Here is a 15,040-nt window from a genome sequence, read left to right as displayed (position 1 = left end):
CCTCACCCTTGTGGGGGTAGGGTCTGAAAGTTTCAGATGCGCTTGCTGTTCTACAGAGCAGCTACCCTATGGTTTGATCCCTCTAGAAGTGCAAAAAGAAAAATAATAGTGCATCAAAACCAGATTATCCCTCTGCTATGCTTTGGTGCAGAGATACTGTGCTTAACCACTGCAATAGAGTGGAGGTGGAGCAGCCTGGCAGCGCAGAAAGTAATGGATCACAGGATTACAGAGGTGCCCCTTCTCAGATATGAATAAGAACAACATAGCAAAAGGGATTAAAAACTGTGCACTGTATAGCCCCCTGAAGGTATAAAGTATCGGTGCAGTGGTTAACATTCAGCTTCCTACTGCACAACTCAGTCAAGTCTTTCAGGAAGGCATATTTCCTTTCAGGTTGTGACACAAAAGAAAAACCTCTGGAGGTTTTAGTCCCGCAGCAGATGCTGTGGGACTAAACTGTGTCTTCTCTGCCACTGGAGGTTTTCTGCCTCGGAGGGCAGGATTTTTGCTTCCGTTTGAAGTTACCTGCTAGTTTTCATTTGATTGAAGTACCTTAAATCAGGGCCTGTAACAGATCCAAGAGCTGTTTTCAGCAGGTAAAACAGTTTCCCACCTTGTACCTTTATCTCCAAGCTAGAGATAATTCAAAAATTAACTCATGTTCTTTTATGCTCAAACCCAAAGGCTAGGCCTGCACATGCATTGCACACCCAGTTTGCAGACATGTCCGCAAAGCAGAGTGATAGCAGCACAGAGACTTTCTCGCTCTCACAGGTGGCTACAGCAAGGAACTCGCCTTGGTCAAGCCTTATCTCATGAGAGAAAACTGTATGCAAACCCTTCTGGACCCTGCGCACTTGCGAATTAACAAAGTAAAGCCTGAGCTGCCTGGCATACCTTCACTGTCACTATTATCTGTGCTTGCTAGGTTCAGCTAGTACGTGTTGGCCTGCACCTTCATCTGCTGGTCAGACATGCTCTGAGAAGGGCATGGAGGATGTAATCTACACACTCAGGGGGATTCCCAGCATGTCAGCTTTTAGCATTGACCAGAAAGAGGTTTGAGCCCCTACAGGTAATTGTACGGCTAAAAACATGAGAATGCTGAGGTCTACAAAACATTCAGCTAAAAAGGACCTTCAGACATAAGACCCAGAGGAAATGGAAATTAAAGACTGAAAAAAAGATGTCAGGTTGAAGAAGTGTCTCACCATTGAGGGGATGGCTTATGGAACGAGACAGGTGCAGACAGGACGAGACAGGCCAGAAGCTGGACGTAAAGAAATGTGATGGGATCGTGAGGCGGTTCACAAAGACAGGAGACAGAAGGGGGAAGATAAGAGATGGGTATCCATGCACACCTGAGACCTGTGCCGAGGCAGTTATAGATGTAGGAGACCTTGGCCTGAAGGGGTCTAGTGGGCAAAGTCCAGGTTGGTTGTCTAGTACACAGGCGATGCCAGTGATCCTCTCCCTGCACCTGGGCAGCGTGCCCTCAGGAGACGTTAGGTGCCGGCCCTCTGACAACTCCCTCAGTTTTGGACTGGTGACCCCTGGCTCATCCTGGCAACCTGTCCTTGAGACTGGACTCTCCACTGGGCTCTCCTTAGCAAGTCCTGCAGGGATCTCTCTACCAGGAACCAGAGACCCAGCAGTTTGATTCTCCCTCTTGGAGGCTCGGACCTCAGGAAAAGAGGGTTTCTTTTTACAGGCCCCAGCAGGTGACTGCGGAGACTGTGGCTCAAGCAGGGTTTTTGTTTTGGTAGTGGGTGAGAAGGAGGCCAGTGTGGGTCTATCAGGCAACGGCTTGGGAATGTCAAGAATCAGATGTGCTCGGTTTGATGATGCTAACTTGCTGTGGAAGGACTTGGGAGATGAGCAGTTTACAACTGGCTGAAGTGCTGGCTTCACTGGAACATTTTCTTTCACCGGTAGCTTAATCTTCTCAGCATCTGCTGTGGAACTAAACTGTGTCTTCTCTGCCACTGGAGGGCTAGTCCTCCCATCAGTCAACATTTCGGTGGAGTAACCGAGGTACAGATTTTCCCCTACAGATATGCTCCTTGACATCTTAGCCCGGAAGCTGGTTGTGGGGTTCATGTAGGACTTTGGTTTTGCAGCCCTGACATCTTTGGCCAGCAGAGCACCAGATCCATCCATCTTCAACATATTGGCTGATAACACCCTGCAATTGTTAGGTCTGGGATCCTTCTCAACCACCAAAAGAGTCTGAGGACGCTGCCTGGCAGAGGATATCATTCCAGGACCCTTATCTGTGAAAATTAAACAGACAAACATACCAAAAATAGACAAGAGCCTGCAATGAATTCCAAAATCGGAAAGTAACAGAGCTGCTCCAGCCTATGTGCCTCAGCTCAGCCCCTGGGAGAGGTGTACAGAACCACTACTTCAGGTTAATATCACCAAGCCTCAACAGCTTGCTTTCTGGCCCATCCCTCATCCTGCTTACACACTGCTGCTTACCTGATGAGAGAGACTTGTTCTTAAAGTGTATGGCCAGAAATCCTCAGACCACTGTGACCGTTAACCAAGAGGCCAGAGGAAGCAGGCAAAAACTGGCATACAATGTTGCAGCGCTAAGGTTTATTTTTTTTTTTAAAAACAAACTGAGTGCTTATTGATGGTTCACGAGTTGACTGTTTTTTCAAAAATAGAGTTCTTTCACACAGAGTGTATGGATACAGTAAGCTCCCTCTTACTGTCTCCTCCTTCCCTCTTTCTCTCCTCCCCACTCTGGGGAGCTTCAGTGTTGGCCTGGAGCAACCACCCACAGCAAGAGAGAATTTCTTTGCAAATAGTTCATTTCACCCTTGGCATTGGTCCTCCCACAGCTGCCAGACAAATATCAGAGACCGATAATTAGGAGACCAGCATCTGCATTATAAACTAAAAATATTTTCCCTTCACAGGCTAAGAGTCAGAAGACGTGCAAAGCCTGTAGCTCAGAATGAAGAAAGTCATAAGCTTAATTTAAATCTCCACTCAAGGTCAAATCTCCCCATTTCATTCTTGGGTTTATACCATCATTCCAACCTGTGTCCTTACCCTCATGAACGAGGTCGTGAACTGATTGCGCCTTTCTCATCACCGCATTCACAGGGCCTTCTGGAAAGGATGCAGTAACCCGTCCAGGAGCCATACCAACTCTGCTGGCCTCCAAAGCTGATCTGCGTTTTTTCTGGACATAAACAGCCCGATTTGAATTTACACTCTCCAGGAGCTGGCTGTTCTCCAATGCATCACCAGGATGGCTACGGCCATTTTTCAACAGGTCTGGTGTAAATCGATTGGTCTGGGTTGGTGGCTCGATGGGCTTTGAATCCAGTATCAGATTTGACGAAGAGAGTGACAATCGTCTAGAGAACACGATAAAGAAGTCTCAGTTAAAACTAGTAGGTATGCTGCCCTGGACAAACAGGTACACGCATTAAGCCAGCTTCTCTGGGATAAAAAGCTCTTCGCTATCTGGATTTTTTTTAAGTCAAAAATGCCCTAGGCTGTTACCACTTCATTCTACTCATCCCTGGAAGCACTGGTCTTCAGGCATTCGACCTTAGGCTGCATGATCACAAATAGCATTGGGTCATTGTTTCCAGGGAGGACACTGTAAAAGGTGAAGGCAAAAGAGAAGGAAAAATTCCAGGCAAGAGGGAAGACTGGGCAAAGTCAGGTCAGGTCTTTTCTCTCAGCTCACCTTACTAAGTGAAATCTCTTCAATTCTAGGATATCCTAAGAGAAAGTAATTATACTTTCCTAACATTATGAAAGCATAATTACTAGGAAAGTTGGTCAGTATCTTCAAGAGGAAAACTTAAGTTCCTCTTCCTCTCCACTTCAGACAAGCACAGTGGGCTTACTTCAGAAAGGAGGCAACTTTCAATCTGGTGCGTTTGAACAGATGAACAGATTAAAAGCCCAGAGGTTTTCATAGCCTAAAACTACCTCACTTGTTACATCTCTAGAGTGTCAGTGACTTCCTTCACTCACCATTGCATCTCTCCAGAAGCTTACACAATAGCTAACCACTGGCTTTCTTCCCAAACATACAGTTCCAGCGCAAGACAAAGAGGCACTCCTGACAGCAGCAACAGCAGCCCAATACAGCAGGGACGAAAAATTTCTCTAACATAGTGAATCTAGACACAGCTGGTGAACCATAGATGTACCCAAATCTGCTCAGTCCTATACAATGAAATTGATCTGAGCTGAGATTTTAGGTTGTCATTTTATTGGAATACAGAATTATTTGTTTGTTTTAAACATTTATGAACCCAAATCAACAAAAGTATTTACCCTATTTTTTGTTCATTTCTTTGTTTGTTTTGTTGGGATTTATTTTTTAAACAACCAGGGAAACAGCTTGGAGAGGCCTTTTGGGGTGCTTCAGGGTTGAGGGGTATTTTGAAGACTAATATCCCCATGGGGCTTTGTATGAGACACCAGAGCACCCTATGAAGGCTGAGAAACAAAGCTGAGTAAGGAAGGACTGTAAAACAAAGGAAAAGTTGACAAGCCTACTTTCATTGTCCAAGCTGAATGAAATGCAAAAGAATAAACAGAGCATAAACAGTGAAGAGTAAATTAGATGATTAGTGATTCCTCCAGCTTAATCAATCAAGGCATTAATCATTAAACAACTAAGCACATTGTTGAAAGATGAAAAAGAATAAAACAACAGCATTGCTTTAGGAAAAAATAGAACAGCTATAGTGACACAGGATGGTCTGTCCAAATCACAGGGGTCCGCAACCAGCCTGCCAGGTGCTATGCTAACACTTTGCTGTGCCTGGGCACACCAGGGCCAGGAGTTTGCTCAACTATTTTGACCCAGGGCCTGGGTCAAGACCTACTCACACTAGTAAAAACAGACAGAAACAAACACTCAAAAGAAGCAGAGCCATACCTGAGAGCCGGGGACTGGGAAAGAAAGCGAGAGGAAATGCTGAGGTTTTCAGTTCTTTCCAGATTTCTACAAGAGCCACCTAAAAGTTTTGTTTAAAAGGGAGAGAAAAAGGGAGCAGTTTAGTCACAGAACAAACATTCTGGCACATGCATTTTATTATCACAGAGACTATCAAATATTCCCCCATATACAAGGGGATTTTTTGAGCTAAAACCACAGAGAATGAAATAATTTCATTGCCTTTGCCTTTTCTGTTCTACTTAGATTACTCTGCCTTAAACTGCTACTCTCCCTAAGGGTACGCCTCCTTCTTTTTTGCTTCCCTTTGTGTCCTATCCTGCCTGCAGGACTGTGAGGCACTGGCATCAAGCAGAAAACAAACCAATCAAAGGAGGAAAAAAAAGAAAAAAATCCAGACAACTCACATAGCTATCGCTGCTTGCAACCATTATCAATTCTAAAAAGATACGCTTTGTTCTGGAGTTGGTCGATAAAGACTAACCAGCTCCTTTGCCACTCTGATGTCTCCTCTTATTCTCTCCCTCCACCCAGCATTTCAGCATTTTCTTTTGTGACATTTGTTATGCCTTAACATACCACTAGAGGCCACTACATGTCACCTATGGGGGGGGTGGGGGGAGGTGAACATACAGTTAATACCTTCATATACAACAGGAAAACCTAGCCTGGGAACAAGAGAACAGCTCTTCAGGATTCCAGGGACAACAGTTAACCCGAACTGACACAGACCCCAGTCTCATTCACACAAACTTACACACACACTGAGGGAGTTAACAGATCTCACTCTTCTTTGGGCCTCCCTATTTTTGCCCCCTCATACACACACACGCTCACAAAAGCCCAGCAGAACTTGTAGCCTGGTTTGATTTATACAGGGAACAAATCTGAAGCGACCTCACAAAGTCCTCCCACCGAGCAGAGAGCTGTACCTTTTCCATCAGTGCTGCCCAGGGTCCCAAAATGCTGCTTGAGGAACTTTTCCTGATCAGGTATCTGGGAGATTTCTCCCTCCGGCATGCTAGTACCCACGTCTTCCTCTCCTTCCTCTCCCTCCAGGTCTGAGATGCCGTCCACACTTAGGGGTTCAGTGCTTTCAGAATCTGGGAAAAGGCAAAAAACCCCAATGCTGTAATAGCATAATCACAGTAACATTAGCCAGATTGGGAAAAAAAAAAAAAAATCAGCAAAAACGCCAAATTGAACCTAGAATGTCAAAGCAAAAGTCGGTCAGCAGCGAGTGTAATTCTCTAATCTATCATATCCCACACACAGCATAGCCTATGGGATAATCAATACGAAATCTGCCTCCTCACCTAGCAAGGTAAAAGGAAGCCAAAGGCGCACAGGGAAAGCGCGCTTTAACCAACTGTCCTGGTTTCAGCTGGGATAGAGTTAAATTTTCTTACTAGCAGCTGGTATAGTGCTGTGCTTTGGATTTAGGATGAGAATAGTGTTGATAACACACTAATATTTTAATTGTTGCCAAGCAGTCAGGAACTTTTCAGCTTCTCATACTAGCCTGCCAACAAGAAGGTGGGGGTTGCCCAAGAAGCTGGGAGGGAGCACAGCTAGGACAGCTGACCCAGACTGACCAAAGGGATATTCCGTACCATATGACATCATGCTCTGTATATAACTGGGGGAGTTGGCTGGGAGGCACATGGCTCAGGAGCTAGCTGAGCATTGGTTCCAGGTCGTGAGCAGTTGTGTTGTGCATCGCTTGTTTTGTATATTCTTATTATTCTTTTCCTTTTCTGCCCTATTAAACTGTCTTTATCTCAACCCACGAGTTTTACCTTTTACTTTTTGATTCTCTCCCCCATCCCACTGGGGTAGGGGGAGTGAATGAATGGCTGTGTGGCTGTTTCAGCCGCCTGCTGGGTTAAACCACAACACTGCTTCTACAGTGGCTTCACTGAAGCGCCTGTTCAAATATGCCTGAATCTTTACAGCAATACTAGCAAGACTACTTGCAGTCTGACCTCAGTTCAGCTCATGAAGAGGACCAGGTATAGAGATCAGGATAGCAACTGATAAATATGGCACAGAACCACTCCAGCAAGTTTCTGCTGTGTTCCACATCACATATAAATACATTGATAATGTCTTTGCATCTTACCTTCATTTGGATGGTCTGGGCTGGACAGACGACTGCTGCTGTAATCTACAGAGCAGGCACTGTCAGGACTGTGTTTGTCTGGACATCCATTACTGTGATAACCTCTACTTAGCTTCCCATGGGGTAATGCTTTTACCTGGAACTCACTACAAGAGAGACAGGAAAGATACAGCACGAGAAGAGATATTTGTTTTACATGTAAAGAAGCACATTCTAACTTTAATAAGGCCTTACCTGTGTTAGTAACACCTCTGATTACAAAAGTAAGGCTTTAAAGAGAAAAAGAAGTTGATTTCTCTCATCATTATGCAGTATATTTTTGCATTTCATTAAGCTTGGACAGTGAAGTCTCAAGGGGACTGTCTGACTTTCTGGGCGTTGTCAGTTTCCCATGATTACCGGGCACCAGCACAGCACTGCCCTGGCTTGATTTCCAGCACAGGCGAGGAACGAATGTAGAGGTCTACGTAATGAAAAAGGGACTAAAACCAGGCCTATACACCTGCATGATAGAAACTCCAGTTTGCCATAGATTTGAGCCCTAATATACTATTTTTTCCATGTTTATGACCTGCTTCTTTGGGCAACTTCCATGTTGCAAACCAGAGAAGATTCTAGGTTTGAGCGAGACTAATTTACTGAAGAACATCATACAAAAATACTGTATTGTAGGACAGGGATCCTGATTTCTGTTGTGACTTCACGAGTCTTATTTTGTCAAACGACACCAGCACTGTTCTTTTGCCTGATGCTTGAGGATTTCAGTTTTCTACTTTATGAAATACTTTGGTTTCAGATTTTTCCAATGCAAGGTAAGATGCAGAAGTCACTCAATGGAACCGAATGGCAATTACCCCTGGCAGTTTGGAAACTTTGTATACTTTGAGATGTGTCCAGTCTGCACCTAGCATCACCAGAGTGCCTCCCTTTCTTACATGACAGAGCATGGGCCTGCTCTTGTCCAAATGTTATCATAATAAAATTGAAAATGCAAATAAAGAGAAACTGGGAGAAACCTAACAGCTTCAACTGCAAAAATTTTCGCATGCATTCTTGCATAAAGCCTGCCTAAAGTTATCAGCCCACTCTTTGTAACAGAGCAGGAGGAGACAGAGGAAATTAAGCAGCTATTAGCATCGGGTTAAGAGGGCAAGGGAAGAATAAAATTCAGGGAAGGAAAAAAAACGGAGCACAGAATGAAACAGAAAATTGAGATAAAACAAAAACAAAAGAAACAGCAGAGGAAGGAAAAAGGTCTCCGTTGTCTCCAGTGTCCTTTTCAATTCCATCTCTCTCACACAAACCATTCCATTTCCCACAAAAGGGTCATCACATACTACATTTGTTAAATTCTTGCCCAATTAGGTTTGAAATTCTCATAAATAATAGTGTCCTGTCATTTCTCCTGGGCAGACATTTCACTGCCATGTATAAGTCACTGTTGGGTGGTTTTCCAGCTTCCAAGTTTTCTCTTGTTTATTTCAACCCACGTAAGGGAGAAAGCAAAAAGGCTGCTCACAAGTTGTTTGTTCAACAAGAAAAAAACTTGGAGGAGGCTGCTAATGTGCAGTTTCCTCAGAGGAAAGATTATTTTAATGGTCCCTTCTCAGTTTCAGATTCCTTTAGCATCAGGCTGGCATAAAACCCTCAACTGAACATGCCTGGCATCAATCAGGCAGTAAGTCAACTCACCCAAGTTACCACACAAGCTGCAAGCAAACTAAACCAGAAATGCCTAAGCCATGCACAGCAGAGAGCTTATTTTTAACCTGCTAGGGTCTGTGGGATGGATTTCATCTTGCTCAGGGTAGATTACACACTCCTCACTCTCAGAAGGTTCCAGCTCCTGAGAGAAAATCCCATCTTCACAAGACACAAGCCGAATCACTTTGGGTCTTACACAAGACCGGTTATCTTGGAGAGGTATTGAGCTGCCAACCTGGTTTAAAAAGAGAGAAAACTAGATATTACTAGTGTTTTTCCTTAAGTCAGCAAGTACTGTGCAGAGCTAGAAAGTATGCATTACAGCACAGAATATGATCAGAAATCTGAGATCAGAAAACACAGCACTCCTATGTCTTTCCTGTTTCTTATTTACTAAACTCGACAGACTGCTGCTGTTTGCAATCCCTTAAAATTCTCTGGTAAAATACTGGACTTTCCATCTCTCTTTGACCACACATCAGGAACATAAGCCACGTGGCAGCAGGTTCTTCCATTACCTTTTACAGACTGATCAGACATAGTTCAGAGAAGTCTGTGGGCCACAGCTGAAAAACACTGATGTACTGCATGCAGCAAGCCCAATCCTCTTCTCAGTCATGCAGTTATAAAGGAAGGAAAAACTCTAATGGAGTTAGGCACCAGGACAGATTGCTGCTGGAAAACAGGCATTAGCCTTCTGAGGTATGAATACACATTACTTGCTGTGACCCATCGATAGGAAGATTAAAGACAACTTAATAATCTAGCACAGCCCACAGCTAAGGGCATCATATGAGCCACATTTCAGTGGCTACTTGAGTCAAGAAACTGCATTCCAGCAGAGCGAGCTAACAGGTAATTAGGTACACATCTGTAATTCCGAGCTCAGCTTCTCAGCTTTTTTTGCCATAAATAATCAAAGAGCTGAAAGAAAACACGAGGTCTTCCCTGTCATTGGAAAGAAACCTTGATCTGACATGGGGTCTGTGATTAGATGGCAGAGTCACATGTTGCAGGACTACTAACTACAAAACAGGTTTCTCAGAAGGCATTTAGAGCCATGTCTAAACATATAAAGAATGGCATCAGGTAGTAAACAAACATAGGTGATGATAAACAGAGGCAGGACAGATGCACTCAGAGTAGATTCACCTCCTGAGTAGTACTGCCCTTACTTTGTTGATGAGCACAGGAAGATCTGCCTGCTCTTCTCTGTCGTCCCCATTGCTGTTTTGAGACAGCGAGTCTCGACTTGGAGAACGGGAAACAGAGAAAGACTCCAACTGACGCAGGTCAAGCATGGATTTCACAGTCATTTCTATGTTGCTGGTGGGCTGGGACCAGCGTCCACGTTGCCGGGGCATCTTGTTCATTGGTGCCTCTGAGCGCTGGATTGCTGCTATCTCTTTGGCCTGAAGGAAAATGAAAGACAGACAGTCTTAGAAGCTGAGTTCTGCTGATGGAAAAACAGGAGAGAAAACACAAGACCCACAGAAAAACACAATTATGTCCATCTCCATAAAAGCCCCAAAGCTGTCTGTGAGACAGCTTAAAATTCCTCCCTTAATCATAAAGCATCAAGTAAAGACGATACATTTATTGCTCCTTGTTGTGTAACTGAACATTTAAATGCCTCGCTTGGATCCAAGTGTATGATCAGCTTCAGCATCACATGAGATTCAGACCAGAAATGAAGGGGCAAAACCATAACATCTGATGGAAAGATACTGATGTAAAAATCCCAAGTGAAACTGCCTCTTAAACTAGGCTCTATTTTGCCACCCTCAAGTCATTCTTCACAGACAGGTTTCTCAATGGTTTCCCACCGCAGCTGCACCTTTCCCACCAGTGTGACTAAAGTTTTTAATCTCCACAGGAATTTCTTTTCCAATTTCCCTATAACAAGAAATACAATTTGAAGGTTTAGCAACTCACCCTCCTCATTTCCCAATGGGAAAGGCTTCTTGAGAGCGAAAGGTCTGGATCTGGAAAGGGGAAAAGATATATACCTAGTTGACATCCTTGGCCAGCTGTCCAGCTTTTAAAAGACCTCTTACCTCATCATTCCTCCAAGGCAGCATTCCTGTACCTTTTGAACCAGCACATCACTGCCAACACATGCTTTTCCATAGACTACCAAATCGTTGTATCAAAATTTTAATGGAGACATACTGTTTTATCTAAGATTTTCACTGACTCAGCATACCCGTTGCAGAACACTTGCCGTAGTGCAGTGACCCACCAAAGGCTTGGGAAAAAACCCTGCTCCAATACTCTACAGCATCTGTGGTAAAAATACCTCAAATTAGTAATGGTAATCTCTACTGGAAGTAGATTTGGCTTCTGTAGACTTCCAATAGCTTGTAGACCCAAGCCCAGGACACTAATTTCAAAATTTGTTTGGCCAGTTGAAATTAGCAAGAAACCTGGCAATTTAACAACTGAATTTCTAATCAGAGAACTCTGAAACGTACCCCTCTTCAGATGCAGGAATGAGCAGCTCCACATTACCCATCAATGTTGATCCATCTGTTTCTGTCTTGGTCTTTCTGCCCACATCTTGATATCCCTAAGCCAGCGTCTCTTATTTTGTCACCCCTTCACATTCATGCCGTTTTTCCCCATCTCTGCCCATGTCCCCCTCCCATTTATACCTGAGTCTCTCTCAGTGTTGCAGTTGGACTGAAGATGGAAAGACTGCAGCCCACGTAGCTCATCTTCATCATTCCCTTCATCTTCACCATCCTTGTCACTGTCTGATGAGAGTGCAGGCACAGAGGACAGGGCAGAGATGGACTCGTGTCTGGGAGGCAGGAATTAGAAGGAGTATTATGGTCTATCTCAAGAACTGCCCACCATTTCAATCCCTACACCAGGTAGTTCTCCACCTTATCTCCATCCACACTCAGCAAGCTGCCTCAACTCTTGCTCTAGCAAAACCCATCTCTGAGAAACAGGGCAAGTTAAACCCTGCACAAAGGTGCACAGAGCCTGCCACAGCAATTGTCTCATCTGTGCAGAAGGATGACAGAAATCTCAACAGAAGTAAATGAGTCTAAGAAAGTTGAGTGGAATGAAACCTGGCCTTCCATTTCAGACCCCACCAATTCATAAGGCCAAGATGGTACAGCATATTTGAAAAGCAAATATTTTTCCCACCCTTAAGCGTTTCCTCTCTGGAACTGTTTTACACATCAAAAATGTCATAGAGATACTTCCTGTTTGACAGGAATTGGGTATGTGGCAAATTACCACATAAGAGACAGGTTCATATCAAGGATTGCACCATGCAGAACTTGAAGGCACAGCCCACACACCGTAAGGACACTGTGCTGCCTTTTTTAGCTTTCAGGCACAAGGAATAATGTAAAACATATTTTGGGCAGATCTTTAATCAAAGTGGATCAGACAAGTGTTCCCACACAGACCTCAGAGGCACTCCCAGCACAGAATCCCCCAATACCAATCAAGGATACTTACCAACCCCAAATTCTACCTTCCCACTTTCTTCTCCTCTTCCCCTTCCTCCCCTCACCACTTCAGTCAACAGAACCAAATGAACTAACCCACTTTGGACAATAATCGAACAAATGAAGAATCCCTAACAAATAAATTTGAGTAGCATGTTCCACAGCCTTGAGCTAGAGTGCCAAACTCATCATTAGTGACATTTATCACTGGTGGGTGTTGAGTGCCAAGCATTATTCATGAAATAAAAATAGCTCATCCACCAAATACAGAGCAGCCTGGCGAGGGACCAACTTCTCCTGTAGCTGACAGATAGCAGGCAGTATTGAAACATGGTAAGAAGAGTTGAAGCATTTTAATCTTTTCTCTTCCTGTATAGTGGCAGAACATTAATTTCCACTGCTCAGTGGCTGAGCAATAACTACCCAACCCTTTCGGATGAGCTTTGAGGTGTTCGGGCAAAAAGAAGAGTAAAACTGACTGAAGTCTGCAGAGTCCTCCAGTGAAACCATTTCATGTTGGCTGTCCTCATCAACTTTTGACATTTGAGTTTGTCAGTGTCTTCATCTTTTATACTGTCTCCTTGTGTGTCCATCTTGTCACTCTCAGGTTCCTGTGTCTAAGCAGGGGAATCCCAACAAATTTCAAGCACCACAGTATGTTTGAGGTTATGTCAAGTTTCATCCTATGAGGTACATGACATCTTGTTCATACTTAGATGGAAGTCAGAGTAATGTAGGGTGAGGTTTCAAGCATGGGAGCTGCTTTCAAATAAGCACCACATGAGAGCATTTTGAAAGCAAAGGAGTAAGACTTCTGGGTTTTGCTGAATTCCTGCTGAGAGCAGGATCAGCCAAACCCCAAGAAGCATCATTATACCAGAAAGAATGTTTCAGGGTAACTGTTCCAGAATAGCATGTATAGACATGTCCAATTCTCATGATACATGTGACTCAGAGCAAGGATTTTAATTGTCCTTGCTCTTGTCTTCTTCCTTTGCTGAGGAATTATCCCATTCTAGTACTATGCCCTGGATGGGCAGAGCCAACTGCACTTCAGCTCCTAGTTTCTGAAGGGTCTGCCAGTACAGGGTCAATGACAAGGAAGGACCTTCAGTTAGAAGGTCTTCAGGACACACATATAGACTTAAAAGTGCCACATATCTTTAATGGAGTTCTAGTATTTAGACATTTGATATTAGGTACTCTGTATTCTTTTGCGTGTCCTGAATTCAACCCTTCTTTCTTTTCTTAAAACAAAACAGACAAGAATGGCAACTATTCATTTCAAGAGATATGTTGCCAGCATTCCCACTCTGATCATGTGCTACTTAAACCCTGAGCTTTAGGGGCGTATTTATGAAACTGTAACATCCTGTGTGGCAGGGATCACTAGCAGATGCCTCCCCTGCCCAAATGCCTAAAGAGTTTTAAAAGGAAAGTTACCCTGCTTTTCTGCACAGAAGGATCACAGTGCTGCTGACTTCAGAGTTTCCCTGGTGCTATAATTGCAGTAGTTCAGTGCAGACTCAGGCACCACTTCTGATCTGGCATCAAAAACCTGCCCCATTCTGAGCCCTGGAAACCACACAGCTTTCCTGGACTGGACCAAAGCCTCACTGAGAATTTGATAAGGAGTTCTTCTTTCCAAATATATCTGATGGCACACAGTACAGTATACATGTATCAGTTTTAGACAATTTAATTTAGATAACATTTATATCGCCTGCTATTTATACTAGACCTTCAATGAAAGTCACAGAAAAAGTGACTTTCAAAATTAAAATTAAAAAATATAAATGCTCAGCTAAAAACATGGCCATAAGCCCTGCAAACATTCCACAGTAAAATCAATTTAAAACTTCCCTTCCAAAAAAATTGAGACAAGCTTTTCTAAACAATAAATGCATACTTGGACCAAAATCAAACCCCTATTAAAAGGCCTTCACATGATTCCTTCTCTGAAAATACAAATGCCTCAAAACCAAAATGTACCAGCAATATCAGCTGAGTACAAGTTCTATTATCCCAAACAATCAAAGCTTCTCATGTTCAGCAGATGAGAGAAAAGCACACATCTGCGATTACCACAACCGGAGGCTGAACCAAAAGGCTCTCAGGGGCACTCTGGAGAACTGTAGGTCATACAGGTCAGATGAGTTCCAAAATAATCCAATGTCTCATAAAGGCAAGTCAGAGAAATCCTTCAGGGGAGAAACTTTAGTCTCTCTAGAAGTTTTGGAGGCACTGAAAAGGCTGGGACTCTTCAGTTTGGACAGAAGGTTGGATTAAGAGAGGTTCTGACAAAGGTTTACAAAACCATGGGGACTACAGATAGCTGGATGCAGAACGATAGTTCATAAAAGTTCACAATATTCAGAAGCAGGGAGCTTTCAACGAAATTAGCAGGAATGTGGTTTAACAGAGACAAAATAAGTCCTTCTTTCCATAGGGAGCAGTGAACTCCTGAAACTTGTCACCAAAGGAGGTTGCAGAGGCAGATGATATTACAGAGTTCAAAAAGGATTTATACAAACTCAGTGGACAATGGGTCCATGACCAAATACTAAAGGGAACAGGTAAAGACGTATCTCCTAACATCCCTGATGTAACGATTAAGCACGAGGCAAGCAGACCACAAAGGTTCCTATATCAAGGCTCACACAGAGTCTCACTAAATAGCATCTTCCATTGCCCCTGTTAACAGGAGAATACTGGGCTTCTGGAGCACTGGTTTGACCCAGAAAGGCATCTTCTGTGTGTTTATACTCCAGATGTTATTCACCTGGGCCAATCTCTGCC

The 15,040-nt window shown here is 43.6% G+C and overlaps 1 protein-coding gene across 4 annotated transcripts in view; it reads right to left on the bottom strand.

The window, feature by feature from the left end:
* The window catches only part of MAPKBP1 (mitogen-activated protein kinase binding protein 1), a 103,376-nt gene that overhangs the window by 7,835 nt on the left and 80,501 nt on the right, over positions 1-15,040 (bottom strand). For 3 of the 4 annotated variants that reach the window (XM_054827296.1, XM_054827299.1, XM_054827297.1), the window contains 9 exons: positions 11,426-11,574; positions 10,707-10,756; positions 9,947-10,183; positions 8,837-9,006; positions 7,068-7,213; positions 5,878-6,048; positions 4,928-5,006; positions 3,070-3,380; positions 1,365-2,276 (listed from right to left, as the gene is read on the bottom strand). In XM_054827296.1, coding sequence (XP_054683271.1) covers positions 1,365-2,276; positions 3,070-3,380; positions 4,928-5,006; positions 5,878-6,048; positions 7,068-7,213; positions 8,837-9,006; positions 9,947-10,183; positions 10,707-10,756; positions 11,426-11,574 — 2,225 coding nt within the window. The remainder of the gene's footprint in view (positions 1-1,364; positions 2,277-3,069; positions 3,381-4,927; positions 5,007-5,877; positions 6,049-7,067; positions 7,214-8,836; positions 9,007-9,946; positions 10,184-10,706; positions 10,757-11,425; positions 11,575-15,040) is intronic. The other variant, XM_054827300.1, reaches the window with a different exon arrangement.

Source organism: Grus americana, chromosome 5, assembly GCF_028858705.1.
Source record: "Grus americana isolate bGruAme1 chromosome 5, bGruAme1.mat, whole genome shotgun sequence".
NCBI lineage: Eukaryota > Metazoa > Chordata > Aves > Gruiformes > Gruidae > Grus > Grus americana.
The sequence above is the reverse complement of the archived record's forward strand: the minus strand, read 5'-3'. Positions and strand labels throughout refer to the sequence as shown.